This window comes from Tachypleus tridentatus, chromosome 4 (assembly GCF_004210375.1).
Source record: "Tachypleus tridentatus isolate NWPU-2018 chromosome 4, ASM421037v1, whole genome shotgun sequence".
Classification (NCBI taxonomy): Eukaryota; Metazoa; Arthropoda; class Merostomata; order Xiphosura; family Limulidae; genus Tachypleus; species Tachypleus tridentatus.
The window spans coordinates 41,949,384-41,971,319 of record NC_134828.1 but is presented as its reverse complement, the minus strand read 5'-3'; the positions used below and the strand labels follow the sequence as shown (position 1 = coordinate 41,971,319).

The 21,936-nt window shown below is 30.5% G+C and overlaps 1 protein-coding gene across 8 annotated transcripts in view; it reads right to left on the bottom strand.

The window, feature by feature from the left end:
- Positions 1–374: 374 nt before the first annotated feature.
- The window catches only part of LOC143248947 (CDAN1-interacting nuclease 1), a 62,639-nt gene continuing 41,077 nt past the window's right edge, over positions 375–21,936 (bottom strand). For 6 of the 8 annotated variants that reach the window (XM_076497982.1, XM_076497985.1, XM_076497983.1 and 3 more), the window contains 8 exons: positions 21,605–21,683; positions 20,584–20,673; positions 17,399–17,478; positions 13,958–14,007; positions 9,110–9,177; positions 3,755–3,820; positions 2,219–2,324; positions 375–828 (listed from right to left, as the gene is read on the bottom strand). In XM_076497982.1, coding sequence (XP_076354097.1) covers positions 690–828; positions 2,219–2,324; positions 3,755–3,820; positions 9,110–9,177; positions 13,958–14,007; positions 17,399–17,478; positions 20,584–20,673; positions 21,605–21,683 — 678 coding nt within the window. In that variant the 3' untranslated portion in view covers positions 375–689. The remainder of the gene's footprint in view (positions 829–2,218; positions 2,325–3,754; positions 3,821–9,109; positions 9,178–13,957; positions 14,008–17,398; positions 17,479–20,583; positions 20,674–21,604; positions 21,684–21,936) is intronic. The other 2 variants (XM_076497980.1, XM_076497981.1) reach the window with 2 other exon arrangements.

Genomic DNA, 21,936 nt, shown 5'->3' with positions numbered 1-21,936 from the left:
AGATATTAAGTAGGGAAACAAATATAAACAAACGAAAAATCAAAGAAGCCCTACTTATACAGCAAATAAAACCAAAATTAAACCAATATAAAGGAAGACCTTTATAGCTATACCAATTAATAACCTAATGTCCACCTGCAATGCCCCCTACGATCCCGTACTGTTTATACTCTCGTCCCTAAGATGTGTCCGTCAATGGTAACATTCAAACTCTCTCTTTCTTAACCTGAAGATGACCTAGGAAGGTCGAAATATTGTTCTCTCCTTATCAATAAAAGTGTTAATATCTATACCAGCTGTTCTGATACATTTTCATTTCAAGTGGGTTTCTCATCATCAAGAATAATACATTTTGTAATTGTAGCATTTAACACTTTCTTAGGCAGTATTGAAATAGTTTTTATTTCAAATATACATGTAAACTAATGAGTTTCATGATGAGACATTAAGCAGGCCAAAAAACAAAGTAAGAATGAACAATAAGGCTCTTTTGTATGTTTATTGTTGGGATTCACATTTTAGTCTTCTCTATCGATCTGAAAATGTACATAGTCATGTAGAAAAACTGTTTTTAAATTAACTGTCACTGTTGTAAGAAAATTTATTCTTCAAAAGTACTCATGTACATTTATCAAAGCTATGTTTGAGTATTTATTTACAATAGTATATGTTACAGCCTAATACGAGGGTTAACATTGTCTGAGAGCCTGTGCATTCATGTAAGTAACAATCTCTGGCATACAGTCACAAAGAAGGATACCATTATTTCTGTGAGTGTCTAGCTCTTCAATGAATCCAAACCAATAAATCACCATTCCAGGACCAAACCTGTAAAGTAAAATAAAATGCTTCGTTTTTTTTTTATGGAAATAAACTAAATTACTTGACAGCACTTAATTCACATTCTGAGTTTGGGAAAATAATTAAGATAATCTGTTTATGATCAAGTTGAATGAAGAAATATTTAATAAACCAAATATTTTTAGCCATAATCTTTAATAAAAGATTTTGTAAAAGTTGTTAATGTTATGCTTTAAACTGGTCTAAAGTGAGATCCATCCACATTTCTGCTAATAGTAGGAAAGCAGGATTTTATCTGGCTTTAGCTGAACCATTCTTCTTTATATACAGTCAAATTTGAATTAAAACTGTTACAAGTTTGTGGTTAGCAGCTTACTTTAGTTTATTTATTTTTAAAGCACTATATGTGAATACTCAAATACATAGAACATTTATTAAGTAACTGAGGGCACAGTATGCTTATTCACAATTAACCATTGTAAATAAATACACAACAAATCTGAAGACATACACAGTTTACAGTAACAGTTAAGTCTGTACACACAACTTTAATTATTCTTTTGATGAATAGCAACATAATTAAACAATCATGTAAAATCACATATCTGAGGATTCATGATATGTTTGAGCAATAAAATGAGATAATGCATAATCTTTTCTAATCTAATGACACTGACAAAAATCATGAATATTACATTTTTTACTTTCTATGAAGTAATCATCATAATTATTTAAACAGTATTCTATTGGAATTAATTACAATCATATATTAATTGTAACTCCACTCAGTGTATACAATACATAAATTTCAATGAATTAATACAGAAAGAGTTTCCATGAAGCTTATATAGCTTATTTATGGAATCAAGAGTTGAAATTGCATGATGGGTAATTACGCAATAAGTGGCATGGACATTGAGAGTTCATACTGTTACATTTTGTTATGAAGAAAGAAAAAAAGGTTCATCTTTAATCATATTTTATCTGAATTTTTAACACAGTAAATTATGTGTAATTTCTATCCCCACCTATATAATAAATGTTATTAATATGTTTCCATTTGGGAACAACTAAAACACAAGCACAAATAGTTACCAAAGTGGCTGTGCAAGTAAACACGATCTTCAAACATAACAGTAGATTACAGCACAACAAAAACTTAACAAATAACAACTGTTACCCATTCATCATCCCTCTCTTTTGGTATATGGTTTAAATATGATTGGTTAAATTTAGATATCCATTTCCATATTTACAAGTTATAGTACTCTTACTGCAAGGAAAGTTACTATACATTTAAAAGTTTAAGTACTAATAAAATCATGTATCTGATTTATTAAAAAACAATTGCACATAAATTATAACTCATAACTTGATAAAGAAGATCACATCCAGTAAAGTTCTGTCTTTAATTCACCTGTTCCAGTAACTCCAGTATTGGTCCTTTAAATAATTTCTGTGACTTTCTTCATCTCCAAAAGAAGCTTTACTTTCAATCCAATTAACTACATGTCCATCAATTGCTGAAGAATAAAATAACAAACATATTTCAACTATATAAAGACAACATTCACTGAAATAGAAAAAGCAGTAGTCCAAATTTTTGTATTAATTATTCTAAGTACTTATTAGTTTATGTAATGTAAGTTGTTTACAGGCTTAAATTCCTAGAGTATTTACCTATAGATCCGTGGATAAGTTAAACAATTAAGCAAAGATCCCATATACATATCAATTTGCCTCTTTTTATCCAGTTATGCTGTCAGGATATGAAACTGTCTGCAACCATGTCTCTGTCTCCAAACAGTTAATATAACAAAAGCAGATTTTTTAACAACCTGATAACATTAAAATCTAGAACTGAATGTATGTGGGCTATGATGTATAGTCACTCCAATGAAAATGATGCCCTGGAGTTGGATTTATTTGCCCAGGATCAATTTTCTAGGCTGTGCTGTACCATCAAATGTTTAAAGTGATCTACCGGGGGTAGAAGCAGAAAATTTAGTAAGTGCAAAACAAGGATTTTTAATTGGACCATTATGTAGTCAGAATATTTTACATACATGTTCTTTACAAACCCTTTTGTGTACAAGGTGACCACAAAAATTAAATTCATATTTCTAGGTGAAAATAATAACTCATAGACAGTGAATGAATCCAATTCAGGCAACTACAAACACACCTAACTGACACTGCAATCTGCTAGACTTACTCAAAAATGTTTTTTTTCTTAAGATATGACAATTCCACATTTAGAATTGATGTTTTTAAAAATTCCCTGATAAACGTACACAGCTTTCATTTTCAAGATCTGCATGTAATGTTCATAACAATAAAGTGTTAACTCATTTCTCTTTGGGCTTTATTTTTAAATTGTGTTTATCACACATTATAGTATAGCTTAGTCACAATACTACAGTTAACATTTATGTGAAAATCTTTCGATTACATTTTGTATGTTCAACCAATATTGCTGTGATTATGCAATTTTGTTCACGTTTTTATTCAATATAGCATGTTGAAAGTTGTATGAAAGGATCATTCCCCACACATTGTATCACTGAGGCTAGTTATAACCCATAATGGAGACCAACACTGTTGTCATTATACTGAATGAGAAGATAAAGTAATTTACAGAATATGTGTGACAATGTGGCAGAAAGTATTTATAGCTCTTAGCTAAAATTTGTAACGGATTAACAATCCTACAATTTCTCCAACTAAAATATTCCAGGAAATAACTATAATCATATTATAAAATATAAACTACTATAATAATTTTAAATTAAATATGTATACATTAACCACTCAAGTTAAAAAGATGTTAGAATTTATTATTCTTAGAAATTTGCAGCAATACTTTTAAGTAGCACCTTTAACACATGCATGCATTATTCTCAGAAATTTGATGTATGTTTAGAGGGATTTTATTTGTAATAATTTTACCTACCAATAGGGACCTCCAATTTTATGTCTGGGGTTTTATCATAACCTTTCTCTCGAAGAACAGATTCATCTGGAATTGAAATTAATAACAACAGTACTATCCAAGGTTTAATAAGGAAAGGAAACACGTTAATTTTGAAGTGAAAAGACAAAAACTTAAAATGCACAAAGCTGACAAAGTAATAAAACAATCATATATGTGTTGTTCAAGTTGAAATATATACCAAAAATATTAGACTGCCCTATACTTTTCTTGGGTAAACACAGTGTTTAGTCTTTATTAAAATATTGACACAATCAACATTTAAAACTACATAATTTAAAATGCTGATCATGTCAGCATTCTAATCAAATCTTTACACAAGTACTTTGAACCTTAGCCTAATGTAGTCTTCTTCAAATAGCTAGATTGAATACAAAAACTATCAGTAGTCTTCTCCATATCATTTGATAATTTCATCAAATATATCGATCAGCTCCTCAACATCAAATTTATCTCCCTTAATCTGCTCTACAACTAGCTTCCAATAGCTTTCTTCAGACACCTCAGAAAATTTATTTTCTTTTATTACCTTACCTTACATGCCTCAATATTATGTTTCATTAATCTTGAAATCTACCAGTAATCTCCAGTCTTCAATGGCCTTGTTCAAGATTCTCAACAAGCTTATTAACATTATATTACCCTGTCTCAAATTCCATTAGTTCTTTATCATCCATGGAAGAGTTTTTTCATTACTGTAATTGGTGTAAATGTACAGGTGGAGAAGACATCTAGCACACATAAATAAATGGGTGGAGATATAAAGGGTTAACAGCTCTATAGTATTCCATTAACCTTTTTGAAATCTGCTATTAAACTCCTTAGCCTTCAACATCCTTGTGCAGGTTTCTCAATAAGTTTATTAACATCATATTATCCTGCTTCAGATTCTATGAAAAGCTCTGTAATATTTCACTAGGCTTCTTCAGATGCCTTTAAGTTCATAATTCTGTTAGTCCCCTATAAAACCTTCAAATAGTTCCTTATGTTTTCACTATATTATAATTTTATGGACCATGACATAAGCTTTATAACTTTTTGTAAAATTTTCAAACTGCCAAATGAACACTAAAACCACTTTATTTTCTCCATACTATTTTAACCCTTTCACAACAGGCTCAGTATAATATACACGAGTTTGTTTTCACATTTACACAAGTTAAGTATTTGTATCACAACTTTTGATACAGCATGTGTAACTTCACAAAATTTGGTAGACTTTTAGTAAAGATTACAAGTATATTGTACACAGATAATCATATTTTTTAATGAAATATTTTACTAAAGATTTGTTTGTGAAAACAGAGACTGTTTCGTTACTAGTCTGGGTGCAAAGTGATTTCATGTTATGATTTAAAAAATTATTCTCCGTCCCCATAATCTCAAATATTATTTGGGTAATCTATGAAATCTCTTAAATACATTTAAAATGTTTGTTTTCTGTAATACTTTATATTTTGTTATTTTCTACACTCTTTACTATGTTGTGGATTGCAGCATTGTCCTGCTGAAAGATCCAGTCATTTCCACACAAGCGAGAGTCTTCAATCAATAAGGATGCTCTCTCCAAAATGCCAATGTAGCCAGTTACATTGCAGCTCAACAATTCTGCCACGTTCAAACTCCATCAACTTTTTTGCCTTTGCCATGTTTTTACTTAATGTAACACGGGAGATGTCAGTGGGAGATGTTGACAATGCTAATTCTTGAACACAAATGACTAAATTTTGTTATGTGTTTACCGTTTAATGCTTTGTTTCAGTATGGTTTTAAACTTTTGACCAGCTAGTATTCAGGTTAATTTCACAATGTTCACATTTTCCCTATTAAATGCCAAAAAAGTTCCCCCCCCCTTTCCTTATTTTCATCTTTTGAAGCTCTACTCAAATAAGTGGTTGAGTCTAACAAATCAAAATGCACATTTTTTCTTTATGTTCATTGGCCTTAAGATTTTGGCATAAATAACTACACTGATACCATAGAATTTCACTGTAATTTATTAAGTTCACTAGCTAAGATTTATTGAGATTTTATAAAATGTGAATCTTTGAGCAGACTAAAGACACAATCTATCTCATTGAAATATTGGATGAAAAGAATGAGGAAGGCTTTTCAGAGATTAAAATGGGAGGAAAAACTACTTTGCAGACATTCTAAGCCATTGACTGGTTATTCACATGTTACACATTAAAGTAAGTGAATATAAGGATTAAAAAAAAAAATTGAACAGAACTACCATGTTTGATTCAGTATACAAGTCATATCTCAGCAAAATAAAAAGATACGAGATTTTAATTTTATATTCTAGCTTGATAATATTAGTAATTTGAGTTCCTAATTTGTATGAAACTATACTTATTATTTTGACGTCACAAACATCTAATTTTAAACAGTGCTGCATTCAACATACCATAGGACTCATTAAAATATATATTTAGATGTGTTCTTTTAATATTTATTTTTAAATTAAGAAATTAATTCCTATATAATATTAAAGTTTGAATCATATTCTACATTTTGATTCCAAACGTAATGACACAAGTTCCTAAAATAGTAGTTAAATAAATTTTTGAATGCAAGTCAACAACATAATAACGTGGCCTTTGACTCCTGACCCATTGCAAAAGCATCAATGAAATACTTCTTTTCTGCTTCTTATTAATTTGCTTCAAATTAATGAATAGCAAACCACAATCTTTTGTCCACAAATTTAGAGTCCCATCAGCTAGTCATTAACATTTGTCAAATGTCATCAGTTATATATCTAATTTTTCATGGGTTATTATGTAGAACCACAGGTTCAAGTGAGTAATGTGGAATATATATTTCATATTAAATCATTTAAGTTTAGGTACATGCTACTGTGATCTTTGTCAGCCACAAAACAAAAATTTAAATATCTTAATACTGGAAAGATAGTCAAGACATGAGATATATATAATTGTGGAAGTTGGTTCACTTATAATGGAACTACCATGGTTTCTAATAAAAAATGCTCCCACTTGCTTTGACTTTCTTCCCAATGTTAAATTTAAAAATCTATTTTATATTTTGTTCTTGACAAAGACCACATTAGCCTATTTTTTAGAAGTTAAGAATTTTACAAGACCCAAATTTTTTTTATATCAGTGTAGAATACCTTTGTGCCTCCTTTTTCTTTCACACAGAGTATTTTTAGAGCCTTTTAAGATTACAGAACCAAATTTTTTGTATTTTTCTTAATATTTATTTGCATTGAATGAATCAACTTCATGTCACTTACATGAAGCTTATTTGATAGCTTTACTGTCAACAGGCCTAACATCTTGCTACAAGCCACAAGTAAGAATTTCCTCATTTTCTTCAATGCATACAACGTACATATACGTAAAAATAATACTAATGGTGATATAACAAACCATACAATTCTAAAACCTGTGATCTGATCAGGAAAATGTTTGATGAAAAGTTGCTGTGACAAATCAGTCACATTGAGCTCAAGCTCTAAACAACTGCACATGAAGTAAAATGCTCACAGCTACTTAACATGTCTCTGTTTAAATCTTTACATTACTTATACTCAGAGTTTGAAAATGACATGTGGTTTACATAAGTACAAAATTCCAAACCACAGATAAGTCTCATTTCATAAACAATACTCAGTGTCAGGTTGAAAGTATCATATCATAGTTCACAGAAAGATTACAAAGTCTACAAACATACCAAATTGCTCAGAATGTATCATTCTATTCTACAATTATTAAAATTAAATAACATAATTTACACAAAATCTAAAGATACTGATCAATAGAGATAAAGCATTTTAAAATAATTTATCTTACTCTAGGTCTAATGTTTATATGCATTTGTATTTCGTATTCATAAATAGATAATGAAAAAAAATCATAATTAGTTTTTAATCACTAAAGCTAAGTTTCTACAGATATGTAAATATTAATAAATATGAAATTTAAAGACACTTTTAGAGAATATTAAAATCTTGAAGTTCCCCTCAAGTAGTGGCAGAAGTATTATGGTGCATAGAAAATTGAAGAGATGGAGAATAGAATTTTATAGCATACAAGCCTTTTCAAAAGTTATCATGACAAAAAAAAAAGTTGTATGTGTGTGTGAATTAAAACTTTGCATTTCAGTTACAAAACTACATATCAAACAGTAGAAACATAGTTATGATCAGCAGCACCTAATGAAAATTTTGTATAAAAATAAAGATGTATGTGTGAATGTAAGCTTTCCAGTTCAGTTACATAAGTAACAAAACTACATATCAAAGAGTAGAAACATAGTTATGATCAGCAGCACCTAATGAAAATTTTGTATAAAAATAAAGATGTATGTGTGAATGTAAGCTTTCCAGTTCAGTTACATAAGTAACAAAACTACATATCAAAGAGTAGAAACATAGTTATGATCAGCAGCACCTAATGAAAATTTTGTATAAAAATAAAGATGTATGTGTGAATGTAAGCTTTCCAGTTCAGTTACATAAGTAACAAAACTACATATCAAAGAGTAGAAACATAGTTATGATCAGCAGCACCTAATAAAAATTTTGTATAAAAATAAAGATGTATGTGTGAATGTAAGCTTTCCAGTTCAGTTACATAAGTAACAAAACTACATATCAAAGAGTAGAAACAATTTTTTTACTGTCCAGTTTTCAGGAAGGAGTATCTATGGCAAAGCTGTTAAGGTTATCTACTGCCATCCAAAATTTTGAACTGCTGACCAGATATAATGCAGTAAGTCAGAAGCATCCCACCATCCACAATGAAGGACTGAATGTCATTCTTATAATACATCCACAGTTTAAAACGAAGTAGCAGTATTCTGTGGCATCACACAAAATTCAACACATATCATGAACTCTGAAATCCAGATCTCTACCACAGGAGCTAGTCTACGTAGCTGTAAACACATTTAAGTTGTGTTTTGTAAAAAGCTGTAATATTATCTCATACTTTGTTGGATGCCTGAATATTTGAATTATTAAACAACTGTAAACACTAAATTAAAAATAAAAACATTTGTACCTCTTCTCTCATCACTTTCACAATTCCTCTTTCCATAGATATAAGGACACACACACACACATTAGAAATAAAAAGAAGTTCAGAGAGTTATGCACATATTAGATATGTTAAAGTATCATTATCAGTCATGAGGTTCATTCATCAATTTTAATAGAGGCTACTAAAACAAGGTGCTAAATTAAACCCCATTAAACATATTCTGTCTAAAAGAGTGTGCACTTATCATGATCTCCTACTCCTTTTTCATGTACACTCTATATATTTAAGAAAATGTAATACTCACCAACAAATGCTATCCCTAACCTTTGCAGTTCTTCTTTCAGTTTCTGTTCAAACTCTAAACCAACAGCACTGGAAAAAATAAGCATGCAGTTTCAGTACAATTTTGTATGTATATTTAATAAACTGTTAGTTTTGATAATATTGTTCGAGATTATGAACAACTTCTGAGAAAAAACAATATGCAACTGAAATTAATGTACACTGACGCTTTCAACAATCACAAGATCTTAATGAAGATAAAACTTAAAGTTTAGAAGGAGAAAAAGTAACATTTTTAATGGGGGGGGGGGATAATGCCCTTTCAGCCAATCAAGAGCTAGCAGAAAAACATGTTTGTGCCATAATCATTTTCTATTCACACAACCTTTACATATTATTGTCACCTGATCTTGTGGATATTTTAGCATAATAAAGTGCATAACCTGACTAATAGCCCACTCATAATAGTTATTTGATACACACATTCACCTCTTTTTTTTTTTTAAAGTAAACCATATTGTCTAGTTTTTCTTCACTTTACAAATACATCTTTTCAAATTTTGACAGTTACTCGTATTGCTTGGTTCTTCACTTTACCAATTCACCCTTTCCACAGTTGTTTCCTGTTACCCATATTTTTTGGTGCTTTACTGATATACCTTTTTCACCTTTCTGACAAGTTATGATATTGTTTCACTTTAGTGAAAAATAATTAGCTGTTTCAAAAAAGTAATGCTTCATTGTCAGTAAATTGCTTTAGAAGTTCATAATTTTAAAATGAATATAATGTTTCATTATCAGTAAATTGTTCTTATAAATACTAAAATTTAGAATGAATACTCTTTTATTGTCAGTAAACTGTCTTTACAAGTTCCTAAGTTAGTTATGCAAATGTTGGATTGGCTCAAGTAAATGTTTTTACATTTTGACATACAAGCATTTTTATATGGTAACACACATAGATGAAATTATGCAGGTCCATGAGCATCTGTACCTTTACTGACATTTCTAACAAACAGACATTCAGGAGAAGCAATATCACTCTTTCTTCTTTCAGAAACCAGCAAAACCTATCAACTCTTTTACTACAGATTTGGTTGAACCAGTTAAGTCCACAAACCAAATTGCCCTATAGAGTTTCAATACTATAATTCCTAATATCTTTTGTGTATCTTCACAAAATTATGCAAGTTTTCATTTATCACCGAGTGTTTTGATACAAAAGAACCATAATTTTTAACGATGTATTTTCATTAAAAAGTTCATTATTAAATGGAATCAAAAGTGTTGACTGCTAAAAGTGCAAAATGATTTTCATGTTAAGATTAGAAATACTTTTCTTCATGTCAAAAATCTTAAATTTTTTATGAGCATAATCTCTTCAAACTCCTAAATAAATATCAAACTTTTTTTTCATTAAACTTTATATTTTATCTAATTTTATTTTCTCTAATCTAACTCTATACAAGCTTATGGTTAGTTTGTTTTTTTTGCAATTTTATGTAAAATGTAAAACATCATATGAAATACTTTGAATATTTGAAAAACTCCAGTGCTGAGAAAACTTATGAATAATAACAAACATATGTTATGAAGAATATTTAAAAACTAAAAATACCAGAAGTTATGCTACCAGAGTAATGGATGAGGCAAACAAATATTTATTTAAAATTACAAACAGAACACTGGTAAATATTATTCACATTATAGTTATTTTTGCAATTCCAATTACGAATTTGATAAACGGTACTGTTGAAGGCAAGATTTGTGAAGAAAAAAAAAAAAAAAGGAAATTCATGGTGGTTGCACAGATATGTAATATGAGTTTACCTATTTGTAGTTCCCTTTTGTTTTAAAGTACTTCAGTTTTCTATAAATGAAAAAGCATTGCTCAAAGTTTAAATGTATTATTCAGCTTTCTTCTAGCACTGAACAGCAAATTAGTAAGTTAGTTTACATGAATCTTATTCAATAGTTTTTATATTGTATTCTTATATAAAGTTTATCCTTAAATAAGAAAGAACTTATATCTTCAATGAAGTTTGTAATCAATAATTTCTTTTTTTTTATTTTAAGCCCTCTTTCAGTTTAAGATCTATTACTCAAAAAAACACAGCAACAAAACAGCAATTATTTGATTAGTAACACATCAAAACAAGTTTAAAAAATTGATTTCTTGATGAACTGATTATTTTTAAGTTTTATGTTTTTGGGAAAAAGGTGTTTTAACTCAGGTTGGTCATGCCCAGGCAAACAAACTGTATTCCTGTTTAGGCCTAAAAATATAAAGATCACTAAATATGTGAAAATGTTCATATGAAATAATTTTATTCAAGCTTAAACTATACTAGTAATAACTTTTCCTGCATTGCAATGAAATAATACTTAAGCAGAGCATCTACATTTGTATTTAGAAATAACGTAGATCACCATAGGTGAAACAAATTATTAACCCTATAAATACAGGTCTTCCTATGTCACAGGTCAAAAGAAGTCATTGTGTTGGTTGAATTGCATTCAAAATTTAATTGAATGATTATTTTATAAATTTATGTTTATAAATTTGATATCAAATTGTTGAATATAATTTAAATTTTAATATTACACAAGTTACTATCTCAATTGAAAAGTAAATATTAAAAACACACATCTAAACACTGATATTTGTGTGTCATATGGTATATTGAATGTAGTATCACTTCAAATTAGATGTTGGTTATGTCAAAATATAAAGTATATAGTTTCATATGAATTAGGAACTCAAATAACTGGTATTTACATGTTAGAATATAAAATAAATGCCTCTTTATTTTCTGTTTGCTGAGATACCACTCATGTACTGAATCAAACACAGTGGCCCTCTCACCTTTCTATAAACGAAATGAAACTTTGGCAGGAGTTTAGTTTAGAGAGAGAGAGTGAGGTCTGAGAAATTCTCTCCCCAACAGGAGTTTTCAGGAATGTTGTAATTCCTCTTCGTCCTTGCTCGTGGAAGATTATTTGTTGGTACGTGGGAGTTTTCCTGTATTTTAATTTGGCTTGTTTGAAGCAATGAAGTGAGATGGGGCAGTATGAAATTGTTGGGTGAGAAAGCAGAGTGAGTCAAAGGTGGCAAAAAGGAAGTGGACAAGTCTGGAGCCTGCTGGCAGAAAAGAAGCAAGCCACAGACCAACCCCACAATAATCAGTGGAATATCTCATGATCAGGGCCATGGAGAGGCTGGGATCTATAAATACAAGTGCCTCAGAATTTGTTGTGGGGGAAACAGGAGAGCCTTGAGAAAACCCACTTACACAGAACAGGTGCCAAATATTCTACCTGTCCTGTGCCCAGCTCTTTCTATATGTGTATGTGCTCCTTTATATAGATTTACTTTTGTCAATGACTTGTGATTAGCCAATCAAAAGCTCAAAATGTACCCTTATTGGCTTTCTAAGCCATTTCAAAATGTTATATTTTTATCTCCTTTCAAAAGAAGACTTCAAGTCTGTAATGTAATTGAAATTTCATACTTTTCAAAACTGAAGTACAGCTTAGTTATTAAGCTTTGATAAATTATACTGGATTACTATGATATTGATATAGTTATGATTTTTTTTTATTATTTCAAATGTATATATACAAAATCTTAAAATAAATCATTTCATTTCACATCCTCCACGTACAAAATTTGAAAAGGCTTAGGAATTTATAGCAAGCAACAAACAAGAATAAAAGTAGTCATAACTGGAAGATATAATTGTTTGATATACTTATTTACAAAGATTAATAATGTATTAGAATTGAAATGTGGCTGTATTTTACAAAACAGTACTGTTAGTCTACTAAAACACAGCCAAAACAGGTCACTTTGTAAAGGGCAGTTTTTTATATTCTTGGATACAGTAACATGAGTGCATGTAAGCCTCATTGTTGCAACTTCAGTGATGTTAACCAGCCTTGGCTGAAAGGTCCATATGATAAAAATAATAAACATATGTAAATGTATAATGTTATGACATTTTAGCTATTTAGACTAAACATTTATGTTTGAGTTACAATTTTCAGTCAATCAAGAATTAAAAAAGCATAATTTATACTTATTTCCTTTTATTTTATGAGAGTTACAAGATTGGTCAGATTTACTGAACATGTACAAGGATTCAAATTGAACAAAGAAAATACCAGACAAAAAGTGAAGTTTTCCTTTTAAAAAAATTGATAATTATTTGGAGATTATAAAAAAATTCACATGTGAAATTTGAAAGTTTTCTGATTCATTAAAGTATTTTTAACTTTAAAATCAAAATTACTCTGCATATTTGTTTGTCAAATTTCTGAAAAATATTACAAAAAACTTCAACTAAAAATTCTCAATACTTAATTTAAAAAACCTGATTTTGTATATGAAATCCTTGTAATACTTACAAATAACCTACAAAACTTTGTAAATATATGCTTACATTATCAAAATCATCGTATAATTATTATCATGAATACTTTCATGGTTACATGCTGGGTGGATTACACCCAACCTGTAACGAAAAGGTTAAGTGCTTTACATATTGCATTTATCAAAGACATTCAGTAGTTCAAATTAGTGAAAAAAAAAAGTGGGATAATCTGTTTGCTTTTATACATTAATACATAATTTATAATACTTTAAGAGTGAATATATACAGTTAAAATTATTTTATTTTCATAAGATGAATTCCTTGTGTACAAACAGATAAATCTGTCATGCCATTACCTTTTATCTTTGTTTTATAGAACTATATCAGAGTGGACATTTCTTTTTAGCTGAGGTATGAATGCTACATTGTAAATATAATATGCAATTCTTATAAATCCCTTTTTCTGTATTGATATGTAATTGTAGGTTTGTACTTACTGTTTTACAGCATCTGCTACTGGTCCATAATTATCATCATTAATTATACACTAGGTAAAGAAAAGATTAAAATGAAAAAAATATTCTTATTATTTTAAAATACAAACTTTATTAGTGAACTTGTAGTAACAAATTTAAATAAATTTTTGTAAAACTATTATTTTTAATTTCTTTTATATAGAAAAGGATTCCTGAAAGAGGACAGTTGTAAAATCTTTAATAACTTTTATTATTTAAATACATGATGTAATTTAACCCAAGAATTACTGATACAAGTTTTTTCAAACAAATTTTTTAAATTATTTACCAAATTATTTGTGCTTTCTGAATTTGTTGGATACCTAATAACACATCAGTGATACAGAAACCATCAGTTTTGTAAATAAATCTATTAATTACTGCTGAAATTCCTCTAAACATATTTTAAGGTTTTATGCTAAGTGTTATATCACATTAAAACACAAAATTACACAACATGATGCAATATGTGGGTCCTGACACCTGCAGTAAACAATATAGAAACAAGCTAGTAAATAGAAAGATGAATATAAAGCAAATGTTAACATTTTCTAAATGCAATGACATATTTCCAAAAGATAGGAAAAAGGACACAATAATGAAAATAAAGATGAGAAATAAAAGGGAGAAATATAGGAGTATGTGTGTTGTCACCCTAACATCCAGAGACATTTTAGGGTGAAAAGTGCAATCACGATAGGGAAGGGCATAGAACTGATAAGAAAGAATGCATGAAAAATCAATAAGACAAGCATCAGAACAGTGATGACCACAGACAAAGAAAGCATGTTTTAAGTGAAAATGGTATAAGGATCAGAAAACAAAAGATTCAAAGGGTGTGGAAAATAATATTATGGTTCCAGTCAGAAAGACAAGAATAACAGGGCAAACAAAATTGTTGAAAGAAACAAAAAAGCACAGTAAAAAATTTGAGAAGAGAAAATCCAACTGTAATGGGAAACCCAGAAAGCAGTAGAGAGAGAGAGAGAGCCACCTTGCAAACAGCAAAATAGTAAGTACTGATAATCATTGGTCAAAAAGCCATGCAAATAATTCAGAGATGGAGAACACAAGGGCAAGAGAGGGAGAAAAAATGACACAATAAGTAACTAATGGTAAAAAATATGTCCCTTCTGCTGATATTCAAGGAGAGGATGGGTAAACACAAAATGGGGGAAGAAGGTGGGCTAGGCTACACGTAAAAAGAGTTTGGGAAATCTTACAAGGAAGTGGACAAATTCCACACATGAAGTTGGAGTGACAATATGGCTGAACAGAAGAGAGAAGAATAGGTTATGAGAAAAGAAAAGTTGGAGGAAGAAACTATAGAATGCTCAATAGAAGAAACCATGTTTGAGCTAGCCAATAGGGTTCCAAATAAAGGATCCAACATGAAGTGCTCCAAATGAGGGAGAAGACAAATAGGAAATAAGCACAGAGAAAGTAAATGGACAAATCCTGAATCTGAATTAATGCATATAATGCTAGAGCCAAAGAATAAAGAACAAGAGACCAGAAAAGAAAGCTTGACATTGTTGTAAAGTGGCAAATGTATCAGTAAGTGTAAAACCACTGAAGAATCTGAGGCTTGAAAGATCACTTTAGAAAAAACCTGCAAAAAAGTTAAAAGCACCCAGAATATTACAAGCAATCAGTTGGACTTGTATACAATAGACCCAGAAAAGGAAGTTAAGGGTATGGAAGAAACAGAGAGTGGGAATGAGTCTCCTAACTTAGAGGATAATCAATGCTGAGATTGATGACAATTAAGTCTACAAACAATAGAAGAACAGAAAAGAGTAAAATAACAGAAAGGCAAGTAAGTAAGAGCACTGGATACAGAAATAGGAAAATAAGCTTGAGAGAGATGGGAAACAAGAGAGGGTAAGGAAGAGTGTTGATGCAAAGCCTCAACCCTCAACTGTCAATTATTCCATCAAAAACACCTTAGCAGAGAAAAGAAGCCAGACAAAGGTCCCTGAGATAAGAGAGGGGCAAATGTGTTAGAACAAGAAGGGTGTCCTTCCCAACCAAATTTCAGCAAAAAAGCAACTAAGTAAGAAATGTCAAAGATGAGGAGATGACACACTAAAGGAGAGATGATAAAGGAACATATCTTCCAAAAACCTCTCAGGAAAATGGAGTATTGCCTCAGAAAAAAAGGTGAATGAAGGAAAGATAAGTAAGGGTAACACAAAGGTGAGAAAATTATGTACGAGAAAGTTTACCAGAAGACAGAGGTTGTGAGCTCTGAGCCTGAAGAGCCAAGACATATGTATGAACCAGATGAGGAGGAAAAAAAACACTCTACCAACAGAATGAAATTGCCATAAGAAAATAAATCTATTCAATATAGACTTGAATATATGTAGAGAGAGAGAGAGAGAAAAAATCAGAAAAAGGTGTTCAAAAAAGAAAGGAATGGAAAGATCTTAATGCACAGAAGGCTAAAAAAGTTAAGTAACAAGCCTGAGAAACAATGTCTAAGAAAGAAGGGAAAGGCCTAGGAAGATCCAAGATAGTTACTAGTAAAAGTACTGACAAAGATAAGTGGAAAGAAAAAATTGTAAAAATTTGCCAAACAAAATTCCCAGCAGGATCTCAGGATATCTGTATCAGGCTCAGAATGCCTGGGTCTCATGAAAGACTTAATCTCCTGTTGCACAATAGCTGTCAGCTCCTCAAAAGATAAAGAGGAAACCAACATCACTAAGTCTTTGGCCAGCATAAATAACACCCTGCTCTTGCACATCAGGCAAAGTTGGAAGTAACATTACCTTGAGAATTCATAATGAGGAAAGCAAAAGGTCTACAAAACCTGTTGGTGCAGAACACCTTTGAAAATTAAATTTCAAAATTAAACTTTCCATAATAATGGTTCCAATGGTTATCCTCATAAACAAGAAAAAGACTCCTCTAAATAAGCAAGTGCCAAAATAAAGACTAATCACTGAACAATCAATACAGAGGGAGTCAACTATGCTAGGAGGTGTGTTGCACTCTTATTGGTGGAAGGTTGTTACATACTCACTTGCATGTAACAATGTAGCAGGATCACATGGAAACACATGAGTTTAAGTGGTAGCCCCAAGGCTAGTGGTGAGCATATAAAGAGAAGCACTAAATCAAGAACCTTTGTGTAAGAAAATGTTACATATATTTTCAAAAACCAACGTTCAACCCTTGTTAATGGTCCAAGAACTTATAAAATGTGTAAATAAAACAAAATGTACCATAAATTATGTACTTTATTTAAAGTGACTTTAGCTTAAAAATATGTTGAAACAGGAGGCTAAATCAAATGCAAACTATATTAAATTATTCAAGTAACATCTACATGATGACATATAAATCTAAATTATTTGTTGATCAAATGTGTAATTCAAGGACACATTACATTAGATGGTACATCAAATTTCCTACCTGGAAAACTTCCACAGCTAACTCCCCATCTTCAACCAAGCTTGTATCCCTCATCATCTGGGTAATGACGTGCTTAACAGCTTTAAAAAACATTTTATTGTCACAAATCTTGTACAATATTAAGAGATGCCATTAACTGAAATTTAAACTGTCTTCCAAAAAAGATAAGAACCAACAGTCATCTATTTAAATTCAACTTATATTTTTAGGTTGTTTTTTTATATATTTTATGATGTAAAATTTAAATATTTTATAAACATCAAATAGTAATTTTATTTTATCTTTTTCTAAATGTAGAATTACTAATTGGAAACAGAATAGCAAGTTGTCATATATTAATAACTCATTTAATACTAGCCTATCATTAATGTGGACTACATTAGTTTACTATACACTTAATGTAAAACTAAAATTCTCTCACAAAGAAACATTTGAAAAACTACTCAGAACTTGCAGAAAATATCTTGCATACAGGAAAATACTAGGTACTCAAAAATAACCTTATAAAAAGTAGTTTTAAATCATATTCTTTTTATAAAAGCTTTTAAAATCAATATGAAAAAACAACTAACTTTTTGAAACCTTCAGATTTCTTGTGCAAATTTAGAATTTAAATATAGAAAAGTGTTGTGTCAGAAAATTATCCCACCAGAGTTAAAATCCTGTTCTATGTTTGCCCAGCACATTATAAAACTAATTCATATAAACATTTGTCTTTTCTTTCTAAACAGACTATGATATACAGACATACCATATATTTTCTCTGTGCTTTAATGATATGAGATTTTTACAATATTTCAGCCATTTAGTTTCCACACTATAATGGCGGCAACATATAATGCAAAGGTCAGTGAGGTTGCCTTGTTCTGGTTGCTTTGTGCTCTATAGTAGATAATGTTTATTAGGCACAAGAGAATACTGCAGCGACATTTAGTGTTAAGGTTAAAATGAATTCTTGCAGCAACATCCTTTGCTGGCCGAGATGACATTGTCTCAAATGACACAAGCAACTAGTGTAATAAAAGAACAAATGCAACAAGGTGGCATTGTTGACTAGACAAAAAATCCACTGTTTACCAATTGGATTCAGGTGCACTTTCTTAAGCTAGTTCTACTAGGAAATTGCTGAAAGAAAATCAAACTAAGAAATCATCATTTCATGTTTTGTTCTGCAGAAGTAAATCCTGAGACAATGATAGCTGCAGGATTAAACATAGCATAGTAAATTTATAGGCGAAAACGGCTCGTTTTGGTTGAGAAAATATTTTACATAGAAGAGCGAACAACGTTTCGACCTTCTTCGGTCATCGTCAGGTTCACAAAGAAAGAGATAACTGACCGGAAGCTGACCACATGTTTGAAAGGGGTTGTGTAACTGTGTGTCGAAATGTAGAGGGCGGTATTAGATGTTTGAATATATAATTTTATTTATTTTATTATATTAATATAGGTATAAAGGCGTTCCTTTATATTGGTTTATTTTGGGTTTAAGTTGTTGTATAAGTAAGGCTTCTTTAATTTTGCATTTGTTTATGTTTGTTTCTTTATTTAGTATTTGAGTGTTTTCTATGGTTATGTTGTGTTTATTTGACTTGCAGTGTTCGAAAACGTGTGAAGGTGACTTTTTATGTTCTTTGAATCTGGTTTCCATTTTCTACTTGTTTCTCAATATAGAAGTCGTGGCAGTTATCACATTGTATTTTATAAATAATGTTGGTGTGGTGTTTGTCAGTGTAGTTTTATATAGTATAGACCTCAGTTTTGTGCGGGTTTTGAATAAATTTGGTATTAACTGGAATGTCATATTTTGTTACTAATTTTTGCCAAATGTTGGTTATTTGTTTGCTGATGTCAGGAATATATGGTATACAGCAGTATATGGTTTCGTGGTTTTTTGATTCGTGAGCTGTATTTACTTTAGTTGGTTCATTTTGCTTTCTGTGTAGGTGTGTGCTTATAATGTTTTCTACGGTTTGTGGAGGAAACTTATTGATGTTGATGAAGTATTGTTTTATTTTGTCTAATTCATCGTTAATTTTATCTGGTGAGCATAGTTTTATGGCTGTGTTTATTTGGTTCCTTAGTATGTTGAGTTTTTGTTTTGTTTCATGTGCTGAGTCCCAAGGAATGTATAGTCCAGTATGGGTGATTTTTTTGGTGGATTTCTGTTTTGAATTGTGTGTCAGTTCTTGTAATTTTGAGGTTAAGAAATGATATTTGATTGCTTTCTTCCTGTTCACATGTGAAGTTAATGTTGGGATGTATAGAGTTAATGTGATTGAAAAAATTAAGTATGTGTTCTGTAGATTTGAATCCCGCAACCGTGTCATCTACATATCTGTACCAGTATAGTGGTGGATGTAATGCTGTGTTAATTGCTTGTGTTTCAACTTGTGTCATAAAAATATTGGCTAGGACTGGTGATACTGGGTTGCCCATGCTTAGGCCATTTGTTTGTATATAGTTTTGGTTGTTGAACATGAAGTTTGTCTTTATCGTGGTGAATTCTATGAGGGTTGCTAACTGGTTACTGGGAATTTCTATAGTTGGGTTAGGGTCTCGGATATAGAGTTCTAAGGCTATCTTGCAGGCTTCAGTGGTTGGAACTTCTGTAAAGAGGGATATAACATCGAAACTGGCCATTAAGGCTTTATGATTAAGTTGATTTAGATTAGACTTGAAATTAAAAGAGTCTTTGATGAATGAGCTGGCTGATGTTACATATTTGGAGAATGCCCATGCTATGTATTTACCAAGATTGTAATTAAACGATTCATATGTGGACATTATTGGTCATAATGGACAATCTGGTTTATGAGGTTTGGGGATGCCGTATATTTGCGGTGTGCGTGAGTCGGTTTTACGTAGGTAGAAATAAAGTGTTTGTGAAATTGTGTTGGCTTTTTTCATTTCTAGTAGTAATTTGTTCAGTTGTATTTCGTGTGTCTTTGTTGGATTTGTGTTTATTTGTTTAAATTTGTTCGTGTCTGATAGGATGTTATTCATTTTTTGGATGCATTCATTCGTGTTCATTATGACTATAGAGTTACCTTTTTTTGTAAGGTTGTTTTTTAGTTTTCTGTTTTGTGAAATTATGTTGATGGTTTTGTGAGAAAATTCTTTGAAAAAATCGTTTAAGATGTTGTTTTTAGGTGTTTCTGGAAAATATAAATTTGTAATTTTACCTGGGAAGTTTAGCTGTTGGATGTCAATAAAATTATCTAAGTTGTCTTCTTTCTGTTGGTTGTGTTTGGTTGTTTCCTTGTTTTTCTTCTCTGTAGAAAGTATCACAAGTATCTACTATATAAATACTAATTTATTTATTCTCCCATACAGCATACTTTTTATTTACAATTTTCCAAAGTTCTATTCCATCTCTAAATATGATTAAAATTATAAAAAAATTACAGCCCGAGGTGTTAGTTTTTTCAGCTTGACCAGTCAAGAGAAAATTAAACATGTCTGGTCTGCATAACGCCAACAAGAATAATGAAGTTAACCTCTATGCAAGTATATAGACAGACTTATGTATTGCTTCCTACTGGAAAAGGACATTTATCTCATGGTGATGTCACAAGTGCAACTAAACTATATATGTAAAAACGGCTGGTATGGGTTGAGAAAATTTTCTCAACCCATACCAGCCGTTTTTACATGTATATATTTTTCTCTACAAGTGGGTTTTCTCATCATCACAGATTAACATTAAACACATGAAATTAAGTGGAAGTTGCCACAAGGTTAGTGAAATTCAAATCTCTTAGGCAAACACATGAAGAAAACAACTTGTGAGTGAAGAGGCGAGTTATCATCCTGTAACAATCAAACTTCTTTTTAAGCAGGAAAAGGTTTGTGCCATTATCGCTCTAAACCAATAATACCAAAAAGTTACAACTAAAGACAGAAGTAACAAAAATATAAGAGAAGTGGTAAGTAATACTAACAGAATGGTTAATAAAGTATTGCTTCAGAGTTTGGTGTTACTTCCAGGTGTAATATTATCTAGGAAATAATAGATCAATGATGCATATCACTTTAAAGGCCTTCTTGAAGAAAAGTAACTTTCCAAATTGTGAAAGATTATGTAAGTTAAAACACTCTCCTGTCCCTTGTTTATAAAAGATATCTATTAAGTCTTTCTTTCATTTTATATTTTTTATAACCTTCAAGAAGCCTAGGCATGTGATTCTTAGGATTAATACTTACGGGCTTCTCCTCTATCAAGTTTTTGGGTAGAATGCTGTTCTAGAATAAGTCTTGCAAGAAGTGCAGGTGAAAGATCAATCTGCAAATAGTTATTAAATCAAAATGAAACAGAAGGCTAATAGACACAAAAACCTGCAAATAATACAAATAGTACAGTTTAATTGATGGCCAATTATATGGCAATCAAGGTTTTGATTTGCTCTTACTTACATTATGTAATTTAACTAACTTTGACTTCTTACATCTGGAAATGTGAAATATAATACATATTTCATTGGCACTAGTTTATAACTTTGCTCTGATTACAGTGGAAAAAATCAAATTGATTTATT